At 41.8% G+C, this 20,890-nt stretch overlaps 1 protein-coding gene across 1 annotated transcript; it reads right to left on the bottom strand.

Moving 5' to 3' along the window:
- Window positions 1-920: 920 nt before the first annotated feature.
- Window positions 921-20,649, bottom strand: DTL (denticleless E3 ubiquitin protein ligase homolog (Drosophila)). Its single transcript, XM_010192657.1, has 14 exons — window positions 20,530-20,649; window positions 19,786-19,884; window positions 19,397-19,458; window positions 19,185-19,305; window positions 18,603-18,668; window positions 17,319-17,434; window positions 16,532-16,605; window positions 15,814-15,917; window positions 14,745-14,849; window positions 12,681-12,793; window positions 8,991-9,080; window positions 7,068-7,206; window positions 2,497-3,350; window positions 921-989 (listed from the first exon to the last, which is right to left on the bottom strand). The coding sequence occupies exons 1-14, from the start codon at window positions 20,570-20,572 to the stop codon at window positions 921-923; spliced, it is 2,055 nt and encodes a 684-aa protein (XP_010190959.1). The 5' UTR covers window positions 20,573-20,649.
- Between the last annotated feature and the right edge of the window lie 241 nt (window positions 20,650-20,890).

Here is a 20,890-nt window from a genome sequence, read left to right on the forward strand (position 1 = left end):
GTGTTATGAAGTTATGTTACAAGCTGTTTTTAATGCCTTTGTTACATGCTGAACTGACAGTTCACTGTCACACTGAAGAAGTGACCGAGCAACTGGCTGTTATGGGGTGGCTATTTAGGATAGTCAAAATTATTTTTCTAATACATCTCGCCAGTATTTTATTTCAGAGAAGTGACAAACTGTTGGCCTCAACAGCTGTAGTGCTGATGGTTCAAGAACCAGCTACATCGGTAAATACTGAAGTTTTTAGGATGGGAGAAGCAAGGGGACAGCAAGAGGAGTACTTGATTATACTGATTATACTTTGTCGCCTCTTAGACTATAATTACCATCAGATGGACACAGGGTGTTTAAAAGTCTTTTATATTTACTTAACACATTCGTAACTTCTCTGCTGAAAGCGAGTAGTTGTGGTGGTAGAGGAGTAAATGTAGAAATGCCATTCAGCATGAAGAGGCTCAGATCTACCTCCAGTAAGTTTCTCTACACACATTCCAACTCATGCTTTTCAGGAGGGTGTAATGATTTACACATTATTCTTAAGTAGAGGAAGCTTCAAAAGCAGATTAGTAACATAAACTGACAAGCTGTATCTGCCTGTCTACAATGCACAGCAGAGCTGTTGCTGTCTTTAGACTGTAACAGATGCCATGTAAAAAATACTCAGTTTTTCTTTATAAAAAAAAAATAAAAATCCATTGGATGAAGTCAGTAAGAGACCATGAGTAAGTATTGTGTATATATTCCACACTCAGCTGACTTCAACTGTTAAAGGCTTTAAAAACAGAAGAATAAAACCCCAAGTTTCTGAATGTCTGTTAACAAACTGTGTAATCCCGATGCATCGTTGTTGGCATTGCTAAATCTGATCTTGATACCACAGTGTCAATATCCATCAGGTGCAACTGCCGCACGCTGCTTCAGTCGTTCTGTGGCTTTCTGTGAAAGTATGTACAGATCTTCCTCATGGAAACTGAACTGGGTGCAGTCTAGGGAAAAAAAACAACAAAAACACAAAACCATAATACATTTCTAGGTTAACAGTTCGTATGCTGCAGGAGTCTTAAAGTCACCCCTCCATCATTGCTCCAGTTTGTTTAGCTTCCCAAGTAAGACAGTAAATGAAATGAAGGGTTCTTTACTGTAATCTGTTTGTCTCGCAGATAAGAGGCTTACTACCTACAGGAAACACTGGCTAAAACCAAAGATTGTCTTACTGCCATGAAAAAAGCACTCTGGCTGCAGTTCCAGCTTCTCTACAGCAGATAAGAGGGCTGCAGATTCCCAAGATGCAGCAGATCAACAAATGCCTATTCCAGGCACCTCCTCAGGCTTTAAGTACAACACAGGAGCATCCCAAAATCTGAACTTGAGCATACTGGGCAGGAAAGGTAATTGTTCTATGGTAACCTCTCGCCAGGGCAAATATTTCTGTTTTGTGTTTAAACACGTACAACACAAAGCACAAGTAGTTGTGGGTTTACTATAGCCAAGATTTCTTGATACAGCCACAATGTGAGGAGGTCTGCTGCTATGCTTAAAATAAAGAGTGATGGTTTGCCCACTTCACATCTGATAGAAGTGCTGAAGGAGATGAAATTGGGTAAGACATGAGACACTTCACTAAAATAAGCCTTAAGGATGGCAACAACTTTTAGCATCGGATATTCAACTGAGAGTACAAGTAATATTGGCAGATTAAAATTTACCTAATATTTATGGTAAAGACTCAGTCAAAGAGACTGCAGGACTTGGAATTTGGTTACAGAGAAAAGCCGTCTTTGGTTTGTTTTTTAAAAAAATAATTATAATTTCTCAGTTTGCATGTTGAGCCCTCATGCCAACTTATTTAGCTGCTTTATAAGCTTAACTTGCAGATCCTAGGATGAGCTCTGTGCCAGGCTTCTTGTACATCAAAAGTAGGATTATGTAGGTCAAATCCTGCCCTCTGACAATTCCTTTGTTTTCTGCTAGTTTTCAATTGAAGGAACTGAAAGCATTATTTAGGCCTATGGTTTTAACATGGGTAACAGATTATTTTGCTACCTGAGCTAGAATAAAATTTAGCTCTCTGTTCCAATGCTAAAGTGGCTTTCCAGTAACATCAACAGGCAGATGTGACGGTGAACACATAAACAGCAGATCTGTCAGGAAAGGTGCTGTCATTGTTGTGCTTCTCAGAGTAGAGCTGTATTTCAGATGACAGCTACATCCTTCGAACATCCGACTGGGGACTGCGAGGATCTCTGAGCTCCTGTGTGCCCTAAGTCCCTTTAAAATGAGGGATACCACCATACTAAAAATTCTCTTCCTGCGTGGAGGGGATTAATAGATAACAGCATTAATGTATCTGGCTTATTAGGTCAGAAATCGTCCTTTTTGTCCATAATCAATGGACAAACCAACGAATGCCTGAGCAGGAGAGAACAACCAAGGGGAGAGTGACAGCTAGGGATAATTTCTTTCATGATCACTATCACTGACCATCCTACTTACAGTTTTCGGTGAAGTGGCTGCTGTCACAGTCTCTTGTCTTTTGCCACTGGGAGTGCAAGATGACGGGGAACTGTTTGATGCACTCTGGCTGCCAGTCCGGAGCTTCTCTCCCAGAGCAGAGAGCCAGTTTGTTCTTTCAGGTGAACTATTCTCTTTATCTACTACCTCAGTGTCTTTCCCACAAGGAGATCTGAAAAGATGGGGCAGAGTTTGAATGCCCGATGGATTAATATGGCTTCCAGGAAAAGAAGGCTCTCTCGGGCTGCAGCTGGAGCCTTTGCTGTCATTATCCAACTCAGCCAGGCTGAGAGAGGCTTCATCACAAGCTTTTTGGTCTGCAGCCAAGTGACATAAATTCAGCTTGGATTTCTTAGTCGCATGGTCCAGTTCAGTCACACAGCTACAGGCCTGCAGACATTTCTGCCCCGCATCTTCCTCCTTGCTGCAGTCAAGCCTTCTCTTGGCACGCTTTTCGAACTGTGAGTGTGGGGCTTTAGGAGAGCAAGAGGCTTCCAGGACACCTTGGGTGACTTCTGCCAGGGCTTTTCTAGGAGAAGGAGCCTTTTTCCCCACTTCTGGAGGAGAAGAGCACGGAGTCCTTGTAACCCAATGTTTAATGGACATTTTGGAGGAAGGGATCAGTTTAGGAGAAGCACATGGGCTGGCTCCGCTCTGCTTGGCTGGGGTGCAGGCTGTGGCCGTCTGGGTTTTGAGAGCACCCGTTGGAGTGTTTGTAGACAGAGGAAGGTCTCCAGAATAAATGGGAGCACAGGCAGCAGGCCGTGGTGAGGAAATGCATGGGCTGCCCACAGTGAAGGCCTTGGCAGGAGTAGTCTGTGGGCTGGCTGAAGGTCCTGATAGGGGAGAAATAAATAGGCTGATGAGGAACACAGAACAACAGATTAAAGACAGTCCTTTTAGAAAGACGCCTTCCAACTAGGAGATGAATTTAGCACTGACCCTGCTTCTCAGACATACTCTTTTGCATTAAGAGGTGGCATAAATCCCTTTAATTTTGGTTAAACTGGTACAAGTTCTATGTAAAATCCTGTATCATAGTGATAAGTATAATACAGTATGTCTGCGTAATGTCTGACACCTAACCCTTCTGTAAAGAGCACTTTTATGTGAGCTACAGCAAATGGTCTGACAGACAGACTAAATGGGTCTTGAATCTTCCAAGATTCAAGCCTTGCTGGAAGCCTTGCAGTGGCTCAGTCCAGACAGTTCTGTGTTGAGATGCTGCCTGAGAGCAAGGCTGGTCCCCACCTGCAGTGCCATCTTTAATGGCTGCGTAAACTGAGTTCACAGACAAAGGTACTGTAAGAAGATCCCACTGTAATTACAATACCAAGGAAGCCTTATGCTATAATGCCTACCATATGAATAATTCTCCTAGTTAGGTGTTAATAGTTGCATATTTTAAAGATGAAAAACAAAACAACACAAAAAAAGAGAACAAGAAAGGATATACTTTCGTTCTCTTGTCTTTTTGCTGGAGGATTTTCTGCAATGCTATTAGTATGAAGATGGTAGTTATTTACCACACCCAGGGAAATGTGAGAAATTCTTCACCTCCTGAACAAGGACTTAAATTCCAAAGAAAATACAATCCGTCACTGTAGTAATTTATTTCTTTAAAACCAATTATTCCCAAACAGATATTTAACACGGGCTTTTGAGCTCACTAGCCAAGATGTAGACACCTCTGCTTTCAAAAAAAAGGTTCTGAATATCCAGCTTCTTAAAACAGTAGTCATGGGTAGGGGCATATGGACACCACTAGTAATAGTGGAAATCATATATAGCAAAGATCTTGGTCTGCAGCAATATTAGAGGGTTTTTGGTTTTGTTTTTTTTTCTGGCACTCACCAACATAGAACACATTAGCAGATTTGCTAGATGCCTGCTTTATTATTCATCTAACTTGTGGTGACACAGTTAAATAGGATAGCACCTTAGCTACTCTATGCATTTCCACTGCTGAACGCAAGAGCTCTAAACATTTTCTGTACACCAGGAGTTTAATCTGAACCCCTAATTCTCAGCATAAGCACCGTATTATAAAGTGCTTCATTAGAACAATGAGAAGTCTAGTGTGAATAACTTGCCATTTTCCTTAGGATGCTGGGCTGTCTCACAAGTAACGTGTCAAGAGAGCACCTACATGACTCTTTGATTATATACCATACTAAGCCTCTTCCAATCCTTCCTTTTACTGTATTATCTAGTATCTAAAATACAACTTGTATTTTCCAAGATTATCCAACTTGCTTCAATCTGGACTAAGAGAAAGAAACTGCCAAGATTGGTTCTCTTAATCTTTAATGAGCACTTACAAGACAATAATATCTCAGTTGGGTAATTAGTTGCACTTTAAAATCTAAGCTCCTAGAGGTAGAAGAGAAGTAGCAAGCTCAGCAGCTCTTGATCCCTAATGACCATCTACAAATTCATACAGCAGAAATATTGCATGACTAGCCGGGTATGAACACTCTCAATCCCAAACCAGTCTGAAAGTTATAATGTGAAGACATTGGATAAGGGGAAAAAAGCTATCCTGAAAGTTGGATGGGTGTCAAGGCAAGAAACAAACCCAATCTTGAGATAAAGAATACTAAGACCAGACTTTTTTAAAATACTTCATGCATTATTCAGGCTTCTACTTAAGCCAGTTCCAAGCTGTTGCCATTTATTCTGCCATGGCATGTAGTACAATACTGTAAATACTTGCGGTCAACCTGTATAACACCAAAGCAGGTTATTTCAGATGTTTCCTACCTTCTCTGCTACAAATCTTCTAGAAGGAGATTATCAGTCTCCAGATTTAAGACTCACAAATTGCCCATGCCCAGGCCTGTTCCAGAAATTTGGTTACACAAAAACATAGGGAAAGTGGCACGGCTAGGGAAACCAAAAAATAAATTTCAAAGAAAAGGAAACTGCTTGCTACACTTGACGATATAGGTCAACAGTCAATACACAACCTCAATCTCACAATTTGTTCTACATAAATGGGTGGGAACTACCTAGATCTCATCCCAGCAGGTCTGAAATAGTACTTAGCTTGCCAGCTCTGAATCAGTCTCTGCAGATAACTCCTCTATTCTAACAGCACGTGCTTTGTGTTCAAGAGCCAAGGTCAGGAGGAAGCCTGCTGTTGTGTTTGCCGTGTCTGTGTACTTCCTCTTCCCTCCTGTGTTAATTTAATGCAGCAGGAGCAAGAAGAAATAAGTTACTTTTCTAACATAATTGCCAAAGCTGACTTGTAAAGTTTTCGTGTACAAGCTACTTTAGGTTTCAGGCTTTTGGACTAGACCTTTCTTACTTTTCTTTTGCTGAAACTAGTACACAAAGTGATTTTTGAGCCCTCTTTCCTTAAGCAGAGTGTGTGCACACAAAAACCATTTACCAGCCACATAGCAGACCTGGCACTCTCCCTGCTATTGTCCTGCAAACTTCCTGCAAGGCTGTTACTAACTGGCAAAAGGTTAGAGGTAATGTTATCCCATTAGTGGGATTTGGAGACCTTCAGCCTATATTTGTGCTAGCCAAGGTGAAATTCATCTGGAGAGTGGCTAGAAAAGATAGGTAGAACACAGGAAGTCACACCGCCGGCTGCTGGAATGCTATTGTATCCTTAGTTTCAGAGCTACTCTACAGAGAAGCTCATCTTATTTCACTTTTTTAAAGGTTTCTCTCCTTTCACCTGCTCTACTGTAACAAAATGCAACTTTCAGACAAGTCGAAGTAGTGCTGTAACCCAGGGCTGCTTTCTTCTGGTCTAGGATACTGTCCAGTGAGTAACTTCTCCATAGAGCCCAGATCTACTTGCTAGCTGTGAGAGCACACTGAGTAGCTTTTCTGATTGCCTAGGCTTTGTAGAAAGGTAGTGCATTTGTTAACTAGCCTTAATATGTGAATAGATGAATGCTGCTGATTAGTTCTGGAGCATTATGATCACATCATGATTGTCTACATGCATTTTTGAAGTACAGGCAGTACAGCTGTATGAAGCTGGAGAAAGAGATGTAATATTGATAGCAGCAATAAAGAAGTCTGTGCAGAATTCAACTATGGGGCAGGAGAAAAGTTCAGAGTTCCAAGGGTGTGTATGTGCCATCAACCCTTTAATGGGCAAAATAGCAAACTGGAAAAAGCATATGAACTTACTGCTCTTAGTTATTAATTTTTAAAAAAAAAAGTGTGACTTGTTGCTACAGTGCATGTACACATGACATTTCCTTTGGCTGTTCAGTTATTGAACCCTGTTGATACCCACTGAAGGTCTAGCTGCCTGACAAGCTGTATTAATGAATATTTGCTTTGCAGATTGTAAAGCATAATTGTAAGCTATTTCAGGCAGCTTGTCTTGCTGGTGGCAGAAGTGTTTACACGTACAAGTGTTTGTCTGGCTGTATGAATTATTGCCTAATATGAAAAAAATAGAAGATTGATAAGACAAGCCAAAGGCTTTCGTTGGTACAGAGAACAACCAAAATTCAGAAGCTATGTTGCAGAGGTTTATACCTGCAATTACCTGAGGTAATACCTCAGGTCAGGGGCCTTACCTGCTCCACGTTGCTCTTCTGATTTCTTCTGAGTGACCCAGCCCACCAAGCTGGTTTTGCTGAACGTTGATTTCTCCTCCTGAGGACAACGTCGTAAGTGCCAGATCCTCACAGTGTTGTCATCCGAGCATGTGGCAATCTACAGTATAAATTAGTTTGTTGGAGTAACCAGGGTATATCCTATGGATCACTGACCAAGTGAACTACTACAGCTACACCCAACACAACATGACAATGTGAATGAGGGTGAAGCCTGGTTGAGGGGGCAAAAGATTTGCTCATAAGACAAACAAAACAATCCAACTCTGTTTCATTACCATACCAGACAGCAATATTTGCTTTAAAGCAGGCAAGGCTGCCACTTTCATGTCTTTCTGCTAGAGAAATCTCAGTCATCATTAACCATTTGCCTTGTATAGGTCTGTAGCAGACGGCAGTCCGCTCAGGAAGGGCCAGGGCATATTCTGAGATTTCAATCCCTCAGTGGACAAAAGCGGCCATGATGCTTTTTGTACCTGCATCTAGGTCTGTCTCTGTTACTCAGGACCTTTTCTGCTTGGGGATGAACATTTGCAACACACTGAGAAGGTGACATTGGAAGGCTGTTGCCTTAAGCGCTATCTCTTCAGCGTCAGATGTCAGCAGTATCTGGCAGAGAAACCCACTCTGCTAGAAACGTTGGTCTAGATTCCTGCCACAGCATCACGTGCTCCAGAAGGATCTGTGGGATCTCTGCTGAAGAAGCAGCAGAACCCACGTAGCCCACATTTTATGGCTCTCTTCAGACAGACTAGCTGGTGACTCACATTGGAATCAGCAGCCAGAAACTGGAAATGCTGTGGCCAAAGTTCATAGTAATCTGGATAGGAAAGTCCCTCTACTTTGACCTCTGTGACACCAATATTGTCCATACAGAAAGAAACTTTGCCTCTCAAATCACTCCAATCAGCTGCCCGACCTGTCTTAGGACGACATTTTCCACTTTTCTTCATGCATCTGTACAATGGCTGACTATTTTTCACCTGTTTCAGTAATGATTTTAAAGGCTGTATTGGTCTGCATTTCCAACAATCATGATCAAGATGCTGGGCTACCTCTGGATCACAGATCTCATCTAAAATGCTAATTCTTCTATTTTTGTGCACTTTACACAACTACAACAATTCCTCCTGTTTACCTGCAAGACTTGCTACATTGCAACACTTTTAAGATTCAGTGCTATAGAGCAAGCTAGGGAAAGTGGCTAACTTGCTTAATACTGTGGGGTGAAAGAAACTCTGGTTATTATTAGGACACTCTCTAGGATTTTTCAGGGTTTTTTCTCATTTTGAACCTGAACCAACCTCCTACTGCAGTTCTCTTACTTTTAGTGATACCTGGTACATAATTACTGAGTCAATTTCACTGTAGGTTTTTAGGTGTACAAACAAGTCATAAGAACAGCTCAAATTTCAGAAAAAGGTCACTGTGAAAAGAGCCCACATGTTTTTTTAAAGGCCATTCAAAACTTCTTGCTCCTCTATACAAGGTTAGCAGATGTATCAATGGTCAGACAGGTAAGAGAGCTGTATGTATGGAGACACAAAACAAGCTTTTGGCTTATGAAAGCCCTGATTAAATGGTTTCACACTTTTGCTTCTTACAGGTTGTGTCACAAGCTCTCATCAGGAGAGGTATTTGTGTTCATTTGTAATTTCCTAGGTCTTATCAAATAGCCTATATTATTTTAAAACAATGAAATAGTTCTGATACATTGTACTCATGTGGCAAGCTTTGTTTACTGCCCCACCAAATAAACATTTTTAGAAATTATTGACTAAACTTTTCCTCTCCGATAAACAAATACTGCTGCAATTATGAAAAGCAAATGTTGCCACATCACATCTATTGGTTCACAGGAAAAACAATTTTCAGAAAACAAACCTTAGTGAAATCTGAAGGACACCAAGCAATGGAGGTAACTTCTTGAGAGTGACCAAGGAGTACCCGTGGAGGAAGGCTGGGCTCAGAAACCTTTAAAATTCCATAGAAAAAAGTATGCAATTAGAAACCCCACAGCCTAATATACATCACTAAGACAAGACCCCACAGCCCACCTGTGAAGCATGTGAATACTTGCCATCTTTCCTATAGGAGACAGATAAATCAAATGCTCTAAGGCCATCATCATGAGGCAACAACTGGGGGAGCCCTAAGAATCAGTTCGTATTTCGTTCCTAGTGGTGAAGCAGCTGGTCAGCACTGAGGTGTACTGACTTGCCTGGAAACACTTCTTCCATTCCAGCTACACACAGGATTTCTGACTCCAGAGTTGTCAGCCCAAAATACAACACAAGTATTTTACTATATTAAGTACCTCTACCTGTCCTAGGTAAAATGCTTAAAAGTTTGGGAGGCTCATACTTTGAATCAGGATAGGCAAAGATGTTCTGCTGCTGTTTCACAAAAGGTCAAATCACAGGTCAATGGTTTATCAAAAAAATAAAACCACCACCAACCAAAACCTATAGATGAACCTCCAGTGGCTTCAGAACTGGTATTTGTGTGACTGCCAACCAACCAGATGGACCAGAGACCCTCTTAACAGTTCATTAAAAAGCTACTAAATCACTCATGCTTATTAAACTCATCTCCATTTCTCTTACATGCTTCATAAAAATCTTTCTCCTGTTCTAGTGTTACTATTAATCTTCGATTACAGCCCATGTAAGTGACAGCTACAGCTGAAGCTAGCATTAAGTGGCCCAAGGAAGAAAACACACATGCATACACATGCATACAAACGATTATATCCAAGTTTTGCATGCTTTCAGCAGGCAATCCTTTCTGGAGCTATGAGTCACCATTATTGATGTGATATTATAAGGGAGATTTATCAAGGGGATTTGCATAAATGACTAAGTGAATGAACAGATCCTTTAGTGTGGGGGCAAAGGAGTAGCCATTACATACAGATTTCAAAGGAAGATGCAAGACGTCAGGGAAGACTTCTGATCTACACACAAGTTTTTCCCTTGTGGATGACCTCCTTCAACAGCTTGCAAAACCGCAATTGAATATCCAGCTTCAGGTCTTAAAGTTGTTCTGATCCAAACAGGTTCATCTTAACAGGCTGCTTTTCTTTTCCCTGGCATAGCAGAGGCAATCACTTGACTAAATATCCACTAAATGCCTTGGTCACACTATTCCCTTTTCTGCCAAAACATGCAATACCATGGAAACTAAAACCCTATTTAGGGAATAAACAACAGGCTTGGTGCAGCACCTTCATTTACATTTAATAGTAGTCTTGCTATACACACATAACAGATACAATAGTGGTCTAGTAGCCACTGGTTGCTGAAAGGAAAGCAGAGGAAGAGAATTATTCTTGCTGGAGCACACAGGTTTTACACTATACTAGTGTAAATTAAACCAACTCATATTATTGTGAACTTAAGGAGAATGCATAGTTAGAACTGTGTCCGCTGTTTAGCAGAAGACAGTCAGCCAGTCTGCATATGTTAAGTCAGGATTAGCCAAAGCACATGCTGCTTTTTGCCTGATTTGACAGGATATTGGTGGGGAAGTTTAAGCTATTGTGGAAAGGTTAAAAAGAGAAACCTAGGAAATGAGACTTTATTAGTTACTCTACTCACTGAAACAGCCGTTGTATCCATCGTCAAGATTCAGCATAAAATGGTGTATACAGTTTTATGCACCATATGACACAGAAGCACTTAAATTCCAATACTGGGACAGCATGGTCACTTCAGAGCTGTCTATACCAGAGGATTCAAAAGACAATAGGAATATGGAAGAATATGTCTATAAAAGGTATATTTTTATTACCAGGAAGGTAGTTCAGCTAGGTAGCATCTTTGTAGAGAAAAAACCTCTCTGCTCTCTGGCTTTTAGAATCTTAGGGCTGTTCAAGAGTCAGTTCATTAATCGACGAACTAGTAATTAAAAAAAACCACCAACACAATAAAGTGAGTGTTCATTGCCTGGAAGTGTTTTATGTATGGAAACAGACTGAAACAGTGTCCTCATCAGCACTAACTTCTAGGCACAGTATTCCTTGGGAATTGCTGACCCAAATACAACTTAGCACTGCTGCAGAAGTTTCTCAAAGAAAGGGTTTGGGTGGACAAGATCTTGCTCTGCCTTGCATTCCTCTCTAGACATGGAAAGCTAGTGCTCTTCATTAAGTTCTTTCCAACATTACCTGTTAATTGCTCATGCAATATCTAACCTTTTTTTTTTTTTCTTTCCCACAGCATAGCAAGTATTCATCCCAGGAAAAGATACATATGTTTCAGAGTCAGAAAAATCTGCCAACTTTTAAAACAAATTAAGAAGCCTCTGGATATGACAGATCTCAAAAGAGACAGTTTTGCTGTAAGACCCACTCTCTAACATTATTATGGGATTAAAATAAAAGTAATAATCTGATAATTTATTTAATAAATATGTAATACGATCTGTCACTCACATGTGATAGCAACAGAAGTCTTCTGTACATTAATGCATTTTAAATGTGCTTAAATGCTTAGACTTTGAGATGCAATGACATCCCTGAATGCTCTTGCCTCAGTCCCAGCCTGCACTTCAAGAAAGTATAAAAGCACATGAACACAAGATGCACAACCTAAGTTTGCACGGATATTTTTGCTAAACTTGCACAGAACGTGAGGTAGGTTAAAATTACACCACTTGGCATGAGAGTAGCCATGTTACTGCACCCCTGTTACTTCTGAGTAAGCAACCTGGCTGCTTACAAGTGTTTCCAAATCAAAGGGAATGCATGCGCAACCACAATCACAGCAGGCTGGCCCTCTGCTCTCAAAGGTTTGTATTCTACTTTCAAACTCATAATGAAAGGGGTAAGCAAGTCAGCATTCCTTAAAAATTACCCCAAACCTGAACTAAGCTGTCACCTGTGGTTTCTGTCTACTCCAGGGAAGAAGTCCACTCTGTTCCCCTATGGCTGTCAAGTATGGAGAGCAGAACTTGAAGCACACCTTATTCTGAGGTCTCTGCTTTTAACTTGGTGACATTTGCATTTCCTCCACATCAGCACAAGATGCCAAGTGAGGAAGCCTGGCTGCAAGATGGTGCTTTGGAATTTTGCTGAAGGCTCTGGCTGAGCCCTTGCTGTAATACAAAGTTTTTAACTGCTGTAAATTAAGCATGGGAAAAAGCATCTGAAGCAAGAGCTGGAAAAAGGGGAAGTGGAGGGAAAAAGTGTCCTTTAAAACAATTAAACTGTTAGGTTTCTGTTAATGTGCTCCATCACTAAATATGAACCAAGAACCATCTGTCTACTTGTCATAGCTGGCTGAATCGCCAGGATTGAAAGAGGATTTTAATGCCCATTACAACCAGATTAAGATCAGCGACTTCCAATAAGCAGCAGTGATGAGAAACTTATTGATGGCAGGATGTTAGCCCTGTTTTACATTAAACAGTTACATCTAGCCTTGATAGCAACGCACTCTGGGCACAACATGCCAGGAGCTAACTTCACACTGCTGTAAGTAGGAGTGGGAGGCAGGGAGTGTCCTATGTGAACATGAAAAGCAAATGGAATTAAGAAGTGGAGCAGCTCTGGGTCTCTCCCACTTGCCTCACCTTCCAGATGTATGCATTGCAGTCACTTGAGCCACTGACCAGGAACTGGTCGTCTGGGCTGGTGCTGGATTTGATGTAAAAGGTTGAATTCTGGTGCCCACTGAAAACTGCCACTGTGAGGAGAAAAGAAAAAAGAAAATGAAAGCCCCATGCAATGCACAGCCCCAGAGTCAGTTGCACAAGCAAGGCTGATCTTACAGGCTTTTCCTGCCTAGCCACGTAATACTCTGGAGAAAGTGGTTGCACTGCTCCTTTGCTCTGGGTCAGGAAGTCTTTATTATTCAACTGGAGTCCTTCAGGCTTCCCAATTGAAGCAGGTTTACCTGAACAGCTCTCTCCACAGCATTAGGAAGCAATGGCAGGTTTATTTAAAGCTGTAAGTTTCACCCATGTCACAAGCAGCTCGAGATACCACCTGGGCTGCCCCATTACTCTGGTTAAGGTTCCTTGTCTCTTCCTTTCTCAGCTGCCACCACCAGCCCTGCTGTGTTAACGGGGCAGCTGTGCAGAAAGGAGAGTGAGGACCTTCTTCTACCCAGGTGGCAATGAAGGTGCTTGCTGCTCCTTCCTCCTGCTGCCAGTATCTTTATTTCATCAATGAAACTTGCATTGTGTCAGCCATGCTCACCTATACTTAAAGCCTCTGTAATGTTTGCTAAAGCCTTGAAACCATCACTCTGAATGGCTGCTGTTTCCCCTATTGCAAGGGCTGGAGGAGCCGGCAGCTGACACAGGAGCCGAGTGTGGATCTAGAGCACTCTGCCACACAATGTCCCTCTCATCAGAGCAGAAAGGGCCAGTTTCCCGATGTAGTGGCTCTTGGGCTGGCATCCCCTTTACCAGCCCTGTTAATAATGTTTTCGGTGAAGGAGGCAACCCACAGGCCAGAGGACAGGTGACTGCCTTTTGTGCTCTTTGAAAAGTTGCGAGACCCTAAAAGATCCCTTGGTTTTTACTGACAACACTGCAGGTACAGGACAGTGAGTCCTCTCCCAAGCCAGACCTACCAGCAAGTCCCGTGACAGTGAGGATTTCCTCATGTCCCCCTGCAACCTAAAGCTGCCGACACACCAGATCTGCGCAGCCACAACTGAGATGAAAGCTAGCGAGCGAGGAGGGAGGCACCAAGCCGCAGGCAGGCACTGCCCTCTGCGGGAACAGTGGCAGACCGAGAAACTGCATGCGTTTCATCCAGCTGGATGAATCAAGATTGCTCACTGGGTTTTATTGGCTGCACACAGAAGGCAAGAGCTCCATGAGGAGGCTGAGGGCAGGATGCCCTGTGCTTTTGAGAGAGCCCACTCCTGCAGAGGAACAGGCCGGTGAGTGTATTTCCACAGCTCAGCGGTGGCACCTGGGGTTAACCTCAACAACTGACCTATTAATATTTACTACTTGCACCACTTCTCAACTCTGGAAGCGTTCCCACCCACCAGATTGCCTTCCTGAGGAGCAGACAGAAAGACACATTGATCATTTAATTTCAGTTAACAGAGACTGAGGAAAGGCAACAGAAACTAAATCACGTGTCTGGCTGGAATGCATCTAACAAGTTTTGCCGCTTTCTGTGCAGCAGCCACTGGCCTATAACAGCTTAGCACACCTTACATCTTGTCAACATAAAAGGTCACAGATTCAGTGCTGAAGGAATTTAAAAAGCCAAAGCATCTCCACAATATGCTGGTGATGCTTTCTCCCAGAAACTGTGGTAGAAGCTAAATTTAAAAGACACTTGACAATATCCGAATACAACCATCTTACATGGATTCATATCTAAGAGTTTGAAAAATCAGCAGGCAGAAGATTAAAACTTGCTTCAGAGGGGTGGCAGCTGGCCACTAGCTGTTCCTTACCAGATAACATGCAAACCACCCTTAGTCTCAGTCTGCGTGAACCAATATCTGCACTTATGTAAGTTTTTGTGCTAGTAATTTTATGTGGGTAGCTTAACACAAAATATGAACAGCCCTTGTAACAGGTGCCTTCTTTCTGGGTAACTTTAGACATCTTTTCTGTCCTCTGTATCACCTGTTTTCTGCACATTTCCACAGATAACATGCTTACCTGGAACAGTCCTTAAACTCGTCATATTGAACATGTAGATGTTGTCATCAGTGCAGTTAGCAAACAGGTTAGCACCGGTGGAATCCAAAACCAAGCTAGAATATCCTATAGTCAAAGAGAGAAGTTCTTAATAAGAAATAATTCCACAAAAAACCACATTTTTCTCAAAGAAATGCCTAGAGAGGGAAATTTTGAAAGGATTTCTATCACATATTAGATTGTGATTGGAAAGTTTATTTGTTTAACAGAGCACTTGCTGGAGAAAGAAAATTTCTACAATAACACCTACGTTTTCTCATGAGGATTTAGGGTGATATTTAGAGAGGAATCTCACTTTCAGAGCAGATAAGCAATTTATTTGATAGTTTCAATTGGATAACAGGAACAACCAATTGTAGAAGCAGAGATTAAAAATAAATAGAAATGCTTATGGTTTGGTAGGATAAGCGATCATCTGATTTGCTAGTGATTTAGGTTCAAGAAAAATCTTTTCCTGCAAGCAAATTATTCCACAACAAGCTCCTCAAGGATTTCTCTCATGTTCTTGGGACTGACACCAACTGTTATCACATCAAGACAGTTGATTAGACAAGTCATCAGGAATGACTGTGTTGCATCAGAGCATCGTAAGGCATTAAAATACAAAGAAGCAAAGAGCAACATGAACAAGAGCGCTCTTGTTTTTGATAATAAACAACTTCAAGTATTGCTCGACATTGGAAGGTTATAATGTAAAAATGCAGTCCAGTCTGTTGCCTTTTCAAGATACTATACAAAGAACAAGTTCACACTGATTTCTATTCATGCATCAAAACAACTAGCTAAATTCTACCCTAAGAGCTCCATTATTTCCTCATCTCCATTTCTAAAAATGCACAGCTGAAGCAAGTTTATGATACAAAAGTGGGGCACTTTCACTCTTCAACTCAAATATTTGGTATTGGCAATCAAAATACCCTGCTAAGCCTGTCAGTCTGATCAATAATTGGCTAAAAAGATAAGAGATGGCACTGTCAGTACTTCTTAAATTCACTTTGCACTTTAACGGATACATCGTCCGATAACTTACCAAGTTTGCGAGTACTGGTCCCAGCGTAGCAAAAAGACTTGAAAGGCACTGGGTCCTGACGGTAAGCCGCGTAGTTCTTGCGCAAGTCCCATATTTTGATCACACTGAAACAGAAAAGCACAAGTGTCTTCAACATTTCTTTTGTGATGCTGATAGGACCTTCTAAGTGCTCTGACCACATGGAGCTTGCTAAAGAATCGAGTTCTGAGAGGGTAATCGCCATGCTAATCAGTGAGACAGTTTGCTTGAGTTCCAAGATGCTGCAACAGATCTGGCACCTAAAAGAATGCATCCTTTGTAACTCAAGGCAACATTTTCTCAAGCTTGCCTACACATATCCAGGCATCAACCACGCACTTGCATCCCAAAACAGCTCACTGTCTAACAATAGTCTGTTTACTTGAGGTCCAATAGGTCCATGAGAATATAGAGAGATGCTAAGAACTGCTCTTTTTCTGTCCCATACCTAAGATACTAAAATGAGCATTTACCACATCCACACAATTTGTCCCAGCACTGCCATCTCCAGGAAGGAAGAAAAGCAGCATTCAGCTTTGCCAAAGCAAGCTGGCAGTACAGCTCTGCTGATTCTGCCTAATAGCAACTGTAGTTTTGTGGGCCACTATGTGATCTTAGGGAAAAAATATCACCCACCTTTTTTGTGCCACTAAGAAGAATATGCAGAATAGACAGAAAAGCAGGCGTTCTCCTTCCTTACCCATCAACAGCTCCTGCAGAGATAAGAGTATGCTCGTCTTGAAGTAGCACCACAGTTACACTCTGCTGGAAATCCTTAAAGGAAAGAAGAAAAAAAGAAAGAAAAGAGAAAAACCACAATTTATTTTCTTTCAAGGTCAGCAAGATCTTGCTGCTTAGTCCAAGGCCAAGTAAATACTGAGGAAAACTCCTCCTAGCCAGGTAGGAGAACCTGGAAATACCAGGTGCCATTTAGGACACAACTATCCTTTGAACACTCCCACCAGTGAAATTGCAGCTAAGCGGTAAGTGTTTGAGAAGCAGTTTGAGGATATACCTTTTAGGTCAGAGATAAGAGAGCTGCCTTAATCACAGGGCTTAACAAATTAAATAAGACCAGATTTTACTCCAGTAAGGCAGTCATTTGTGTGGTCAAATTAGGGAAAAAACTAGGAAAGAAAAAGAATTACAACTCTTACTATCTCCCCCCCCCAAAAAAAAGAAAAGAATGCTAGACTATTCCTTTCCTCTCTGGGGGAAAAAGAAAAAGGAAAAAAAAGATGTATTTTCACATGGCATTTGCACAAAGATAGCTCTGATGGCACATGGGTTGTTAGATCACCAAATAATGTCTAAAATTAGGCATAGCAAATGACCATGACACAAAAGCCTTCCTCTGCAAAGATAAATGGAAACATTTACCAGATTCAAGTCAAATATTTCTCATTATAATTACTTAGGAAGACTTCTATGAATAACACTGTTCTCAAGAGAAAGGCCTACATTTCCTTTGTTCCCAAGATACATACCACCAAGGGAGCAAGTCCTTTTAGGTTCTGCCTCTTCTTCTTCAGTTTGAAAGGAGTCTGCTTGTCAACCATGTTGTGTGCTCCACTGATTTGATTCACCTGCCTATAAAATCCATCTGAAAGAAATCAAAGACATCTCAATTAATAGTGTCTATGCAATTTGGCTGTCACTTTAATAAAACAGGCATCAGCTTGTAGCATGTCCTAAAAAGTAGCTGAGACTAACCTTTAAAATCATTAATGTATTCTGAAAACAAAAATTGTTAGTTACATACGAAACTGATGAGAGGAACACAGGAGAAAACAATAGCATATATTGCAAAAAAATTACAGAGGTCAATGTAGTGTGGACATTGAAACTAAAACTGGCCTAGACAGGCTGCCTTTGGAAATCGTTACCCCTTGGTCTGGTCTTCAGCAAGACTCGTGCTCTAGAGCATTCAACCTATCTCATTCCAAGCAGAACTGCACTCACAGGAGGGTTTCAGGGATTTTCCACTCTATTTTATAATTTTTTATTTAGTCTTTTGTCTGCTACTTCTCACTATGAAACTTACTACTTCACTAATGTGAAGAAACTTTTCTACTTTATTTCCTATACCTTCCACCTCTCTTCCCCCACTTGCCAGTCTGAAGAGCCAGGGAACCTAGGACAGGTGGAAGAGACAGACATGTTGTTCTGGCAACACAGGCCAGGAAACTGCTGGGACAGAGCAGGGAACTTGGAAGAGGCATAAGGGCATAACCTGACCGGGGAAGGAAAAGCTCCAGGAAACAAGAAGAGAGGGAGCAGAATGAGCTCACCCTGCATTAGTAGGTGTTCCCACAATACAATCAGTTGTCCCCAGCACTCACCAGCTTCTTTGCTCCTGCACTTTCTACCTTCCTTCCTACTCTGGAAGGAGCCTTCCCAGCTTAGCTTCATCTCTCCGGATGGCTCTGACCTAAGCACTCTCACCCAGCCCTTCTACCTCTGTGTTGTCCCACACAGGGATGTATTCTGTACCTCCTTATCTCCTTACCAATGCACAGGATGTTACCAGGACAGGATTATCATGCTGCAAATCTGAGACTGTTACAAAGTGGAAAAATCATACTAGACACAGAAGAAATATCTATTCCACCCTTTTACCATACTAAAGTAGTCCACTGTTATCTGACAGTCTTCTTGTCAAAGTCTTGCCTGTATTGTAATCAAAAGCTTTAGTCCAACATGTACATCTAAGTACTACTTTTACATGATATACTGAGCTTTCTTTGATACATATCTGAAAGTTCAGGTACCTTTCTTGTTGCACCTGGTATCCCAAACCATGATGTTTCCATCTCTGCCTCCAGTACAGAAGACAGCTGAGAAGAAAAAAGAAAAAAGAAGAGAGGAGAAGAAAGAGATTAGGTTCCACAAGTGTTATTTTATTTAACTGAATACAGTACAATGCCATCTATGTGCCCCTGGCTCTTCTGCCCTAACACTTGGGATGCCAGTCCTAGAAATACAAAAATCAGGCCAGTGTTCTGCCATGGTTTTTGACTAGTTTCCTTAATTTTCCTACTCTTTTTTAATTACTACTCTAGAGAAAACAGCTTATGAAAAGAGTATTTACACACTTAGGTATGGAAGTGAGGACTGAACTATTTCAATATCATGTCTTAAACTTGCCCAAGATCAGAAATGTGCAAATGTTAGCATCAGGTCACTATGAAGTTCCAAGAAGTTAGTTTTGCTTCAGTGGCTGGGTAGCTGCTTAATCTACCTCTGCTATTTGTAACTGTCATCTTCCAAAGCATTCTTTTAGCCCCAGAAGTACCGATGTGCTGGGGGGAAGAAGAAAGAAAAAACAGACAACAGGGAACATCAACATTTACCTTTCTCAAATCTAGAAAAAGCAACTGACTTCAGGCTGCACTGGTGACCTTTGCATATGCCAAGAAGCTCCCCGGCTCTCACATCCCACACCTTGGCTGTCTGATCTCCTGAAGCAGTGACCTTCAGAGGAAAAAATAAAAAGCTTTAGTCATTTTCTGACCACAGCTGGCAAAACATTAAAAATAAAGTTAGATGACAAAAGACTGCTTACAATCCTGTGTTCCCCTGGTACCCAGGCAAGGTCAAATACGGCATTTGAGTGAGCCTGCCATTCTAGCAAGAAAACAAAAGCAAAGTTTAGTTCAGTGCATTGCAGCATGGTATTTTGCAGAAGACTAAAGAACATCAGACACTGAAATCAGAAAACTTGCCAAGAGCTTGCCTTAGGCATGAAAAACAACACAGAACAATTCATCTACTACTGTTGTTCTAAGAGCACACTCATGCTGCAGCTTTGTAAAGAAGGCTCAGCAAAGTGTACGAAAAGATATAAGTACTACCCACATTTATGTTTAAAGGACTTGCCAAAAGCTCTCTTTGATTCCAGTAAATCACATAGTTGTCACTTCAAACAAAGCTCACATTTTATATAACATTTACCCTTAAAGATGGGTTTGCTGGTAGTCTGAGCTTCAGTATCATACAGTCTAATAAATCCTTCTTCATTTGCCACTGCCAGTACATGCTCCAAATTTGGGGCTGAAAAGAAATTGAAACATATTTGTGTGTTATGCAGCTGATTCATTATCATGCCCTTTTGAGAAAATGGCCTCTTTCACCAGCTATAATAGATCTCTACCTACAGTTTTCTGTATCTGTACTACCCATCCTCTACAACCTCTGGTGTTTTCCATAGATCCACACTGGAAAAGCAGGCTCTGGAGAAAGGTATAAGCTCTCACCAAAACTAGAGTACTATTAATGAGAGAGTTTTGCTGTAGAGATCCAGGAGCTCCCACATTTACTTCATTCGTCAAGTATTTAGCTACTTCTTTGATTTCTACATACTATTCTTCATCCTGTTATATCTTTTATATATTTTGAACAAAGCCTCATTTTTCAACTATGTAGCCTAGTGCTGTCACCAAGAGGACACACTTTGAAACAGACAAAGCTGAAACAAAGAAACATTAAAAGAAATGCTTTGCAGTTGCTTCTTTAAGGGAACGCTTTCCACCAGTATATCTAGGACCACCACGATCCAGTTTATATCTCTCCTAGGTGCAAGTACGCTATTACCAGTTCACTTTAAAACGAGCAACTCTGAAGCCAAATCATAGGACACATTAAAACCAAAAGGCTGACCGCGGTACCCACACCCTGAACCCTAAAAGGGGACTTTACCTGCAGAAAAGGCGCAGCCGAAAGGAGGGACCGGCATCCCCATTTCTCCGTAGGACAGGTGGTCATCTTCTCGGCTGCACTGGTAGCCATCCAAGAGATGCTCCAGGGGAAGCGGCGAGGACCGACCTACAAAGAGACAGAGGGATCGTGATCGCATCAGGCACCACAGACTCGGGCGCTGGGAGCCCCGAGGCCCTCACAGCTGCCGAGGAGGTGCCCCAGTTGCCTACCACGCCGCCCGGTGGGTCTAACCGGGGAGCGCCGAGACCACTGCTCCGGCAGCGGGAGGTCCCGGCGCCCGGGAGGCAGACAGCGGCGGTTCGGGACGGGACGGGACAGCAAGTCTGCGGTACTCACGGGC

Source organism: Mesitornis unicolor, unplaced genomic scaffold (genome assembly GCF_000695765.1).
Source record: "Mesitornis unicolor isolate BGI_N332 unplaced genomic scaffold, ASM69576v1 scaffold50099, whole genome shotgun sequence".
Classification (NCBI taxonomy): Eukaryota; Metazoa; Chordata; class Aves; order Mesitornithiformes; family Mesitornithidae; genus Mesitornis; species Mesitornis unicolor.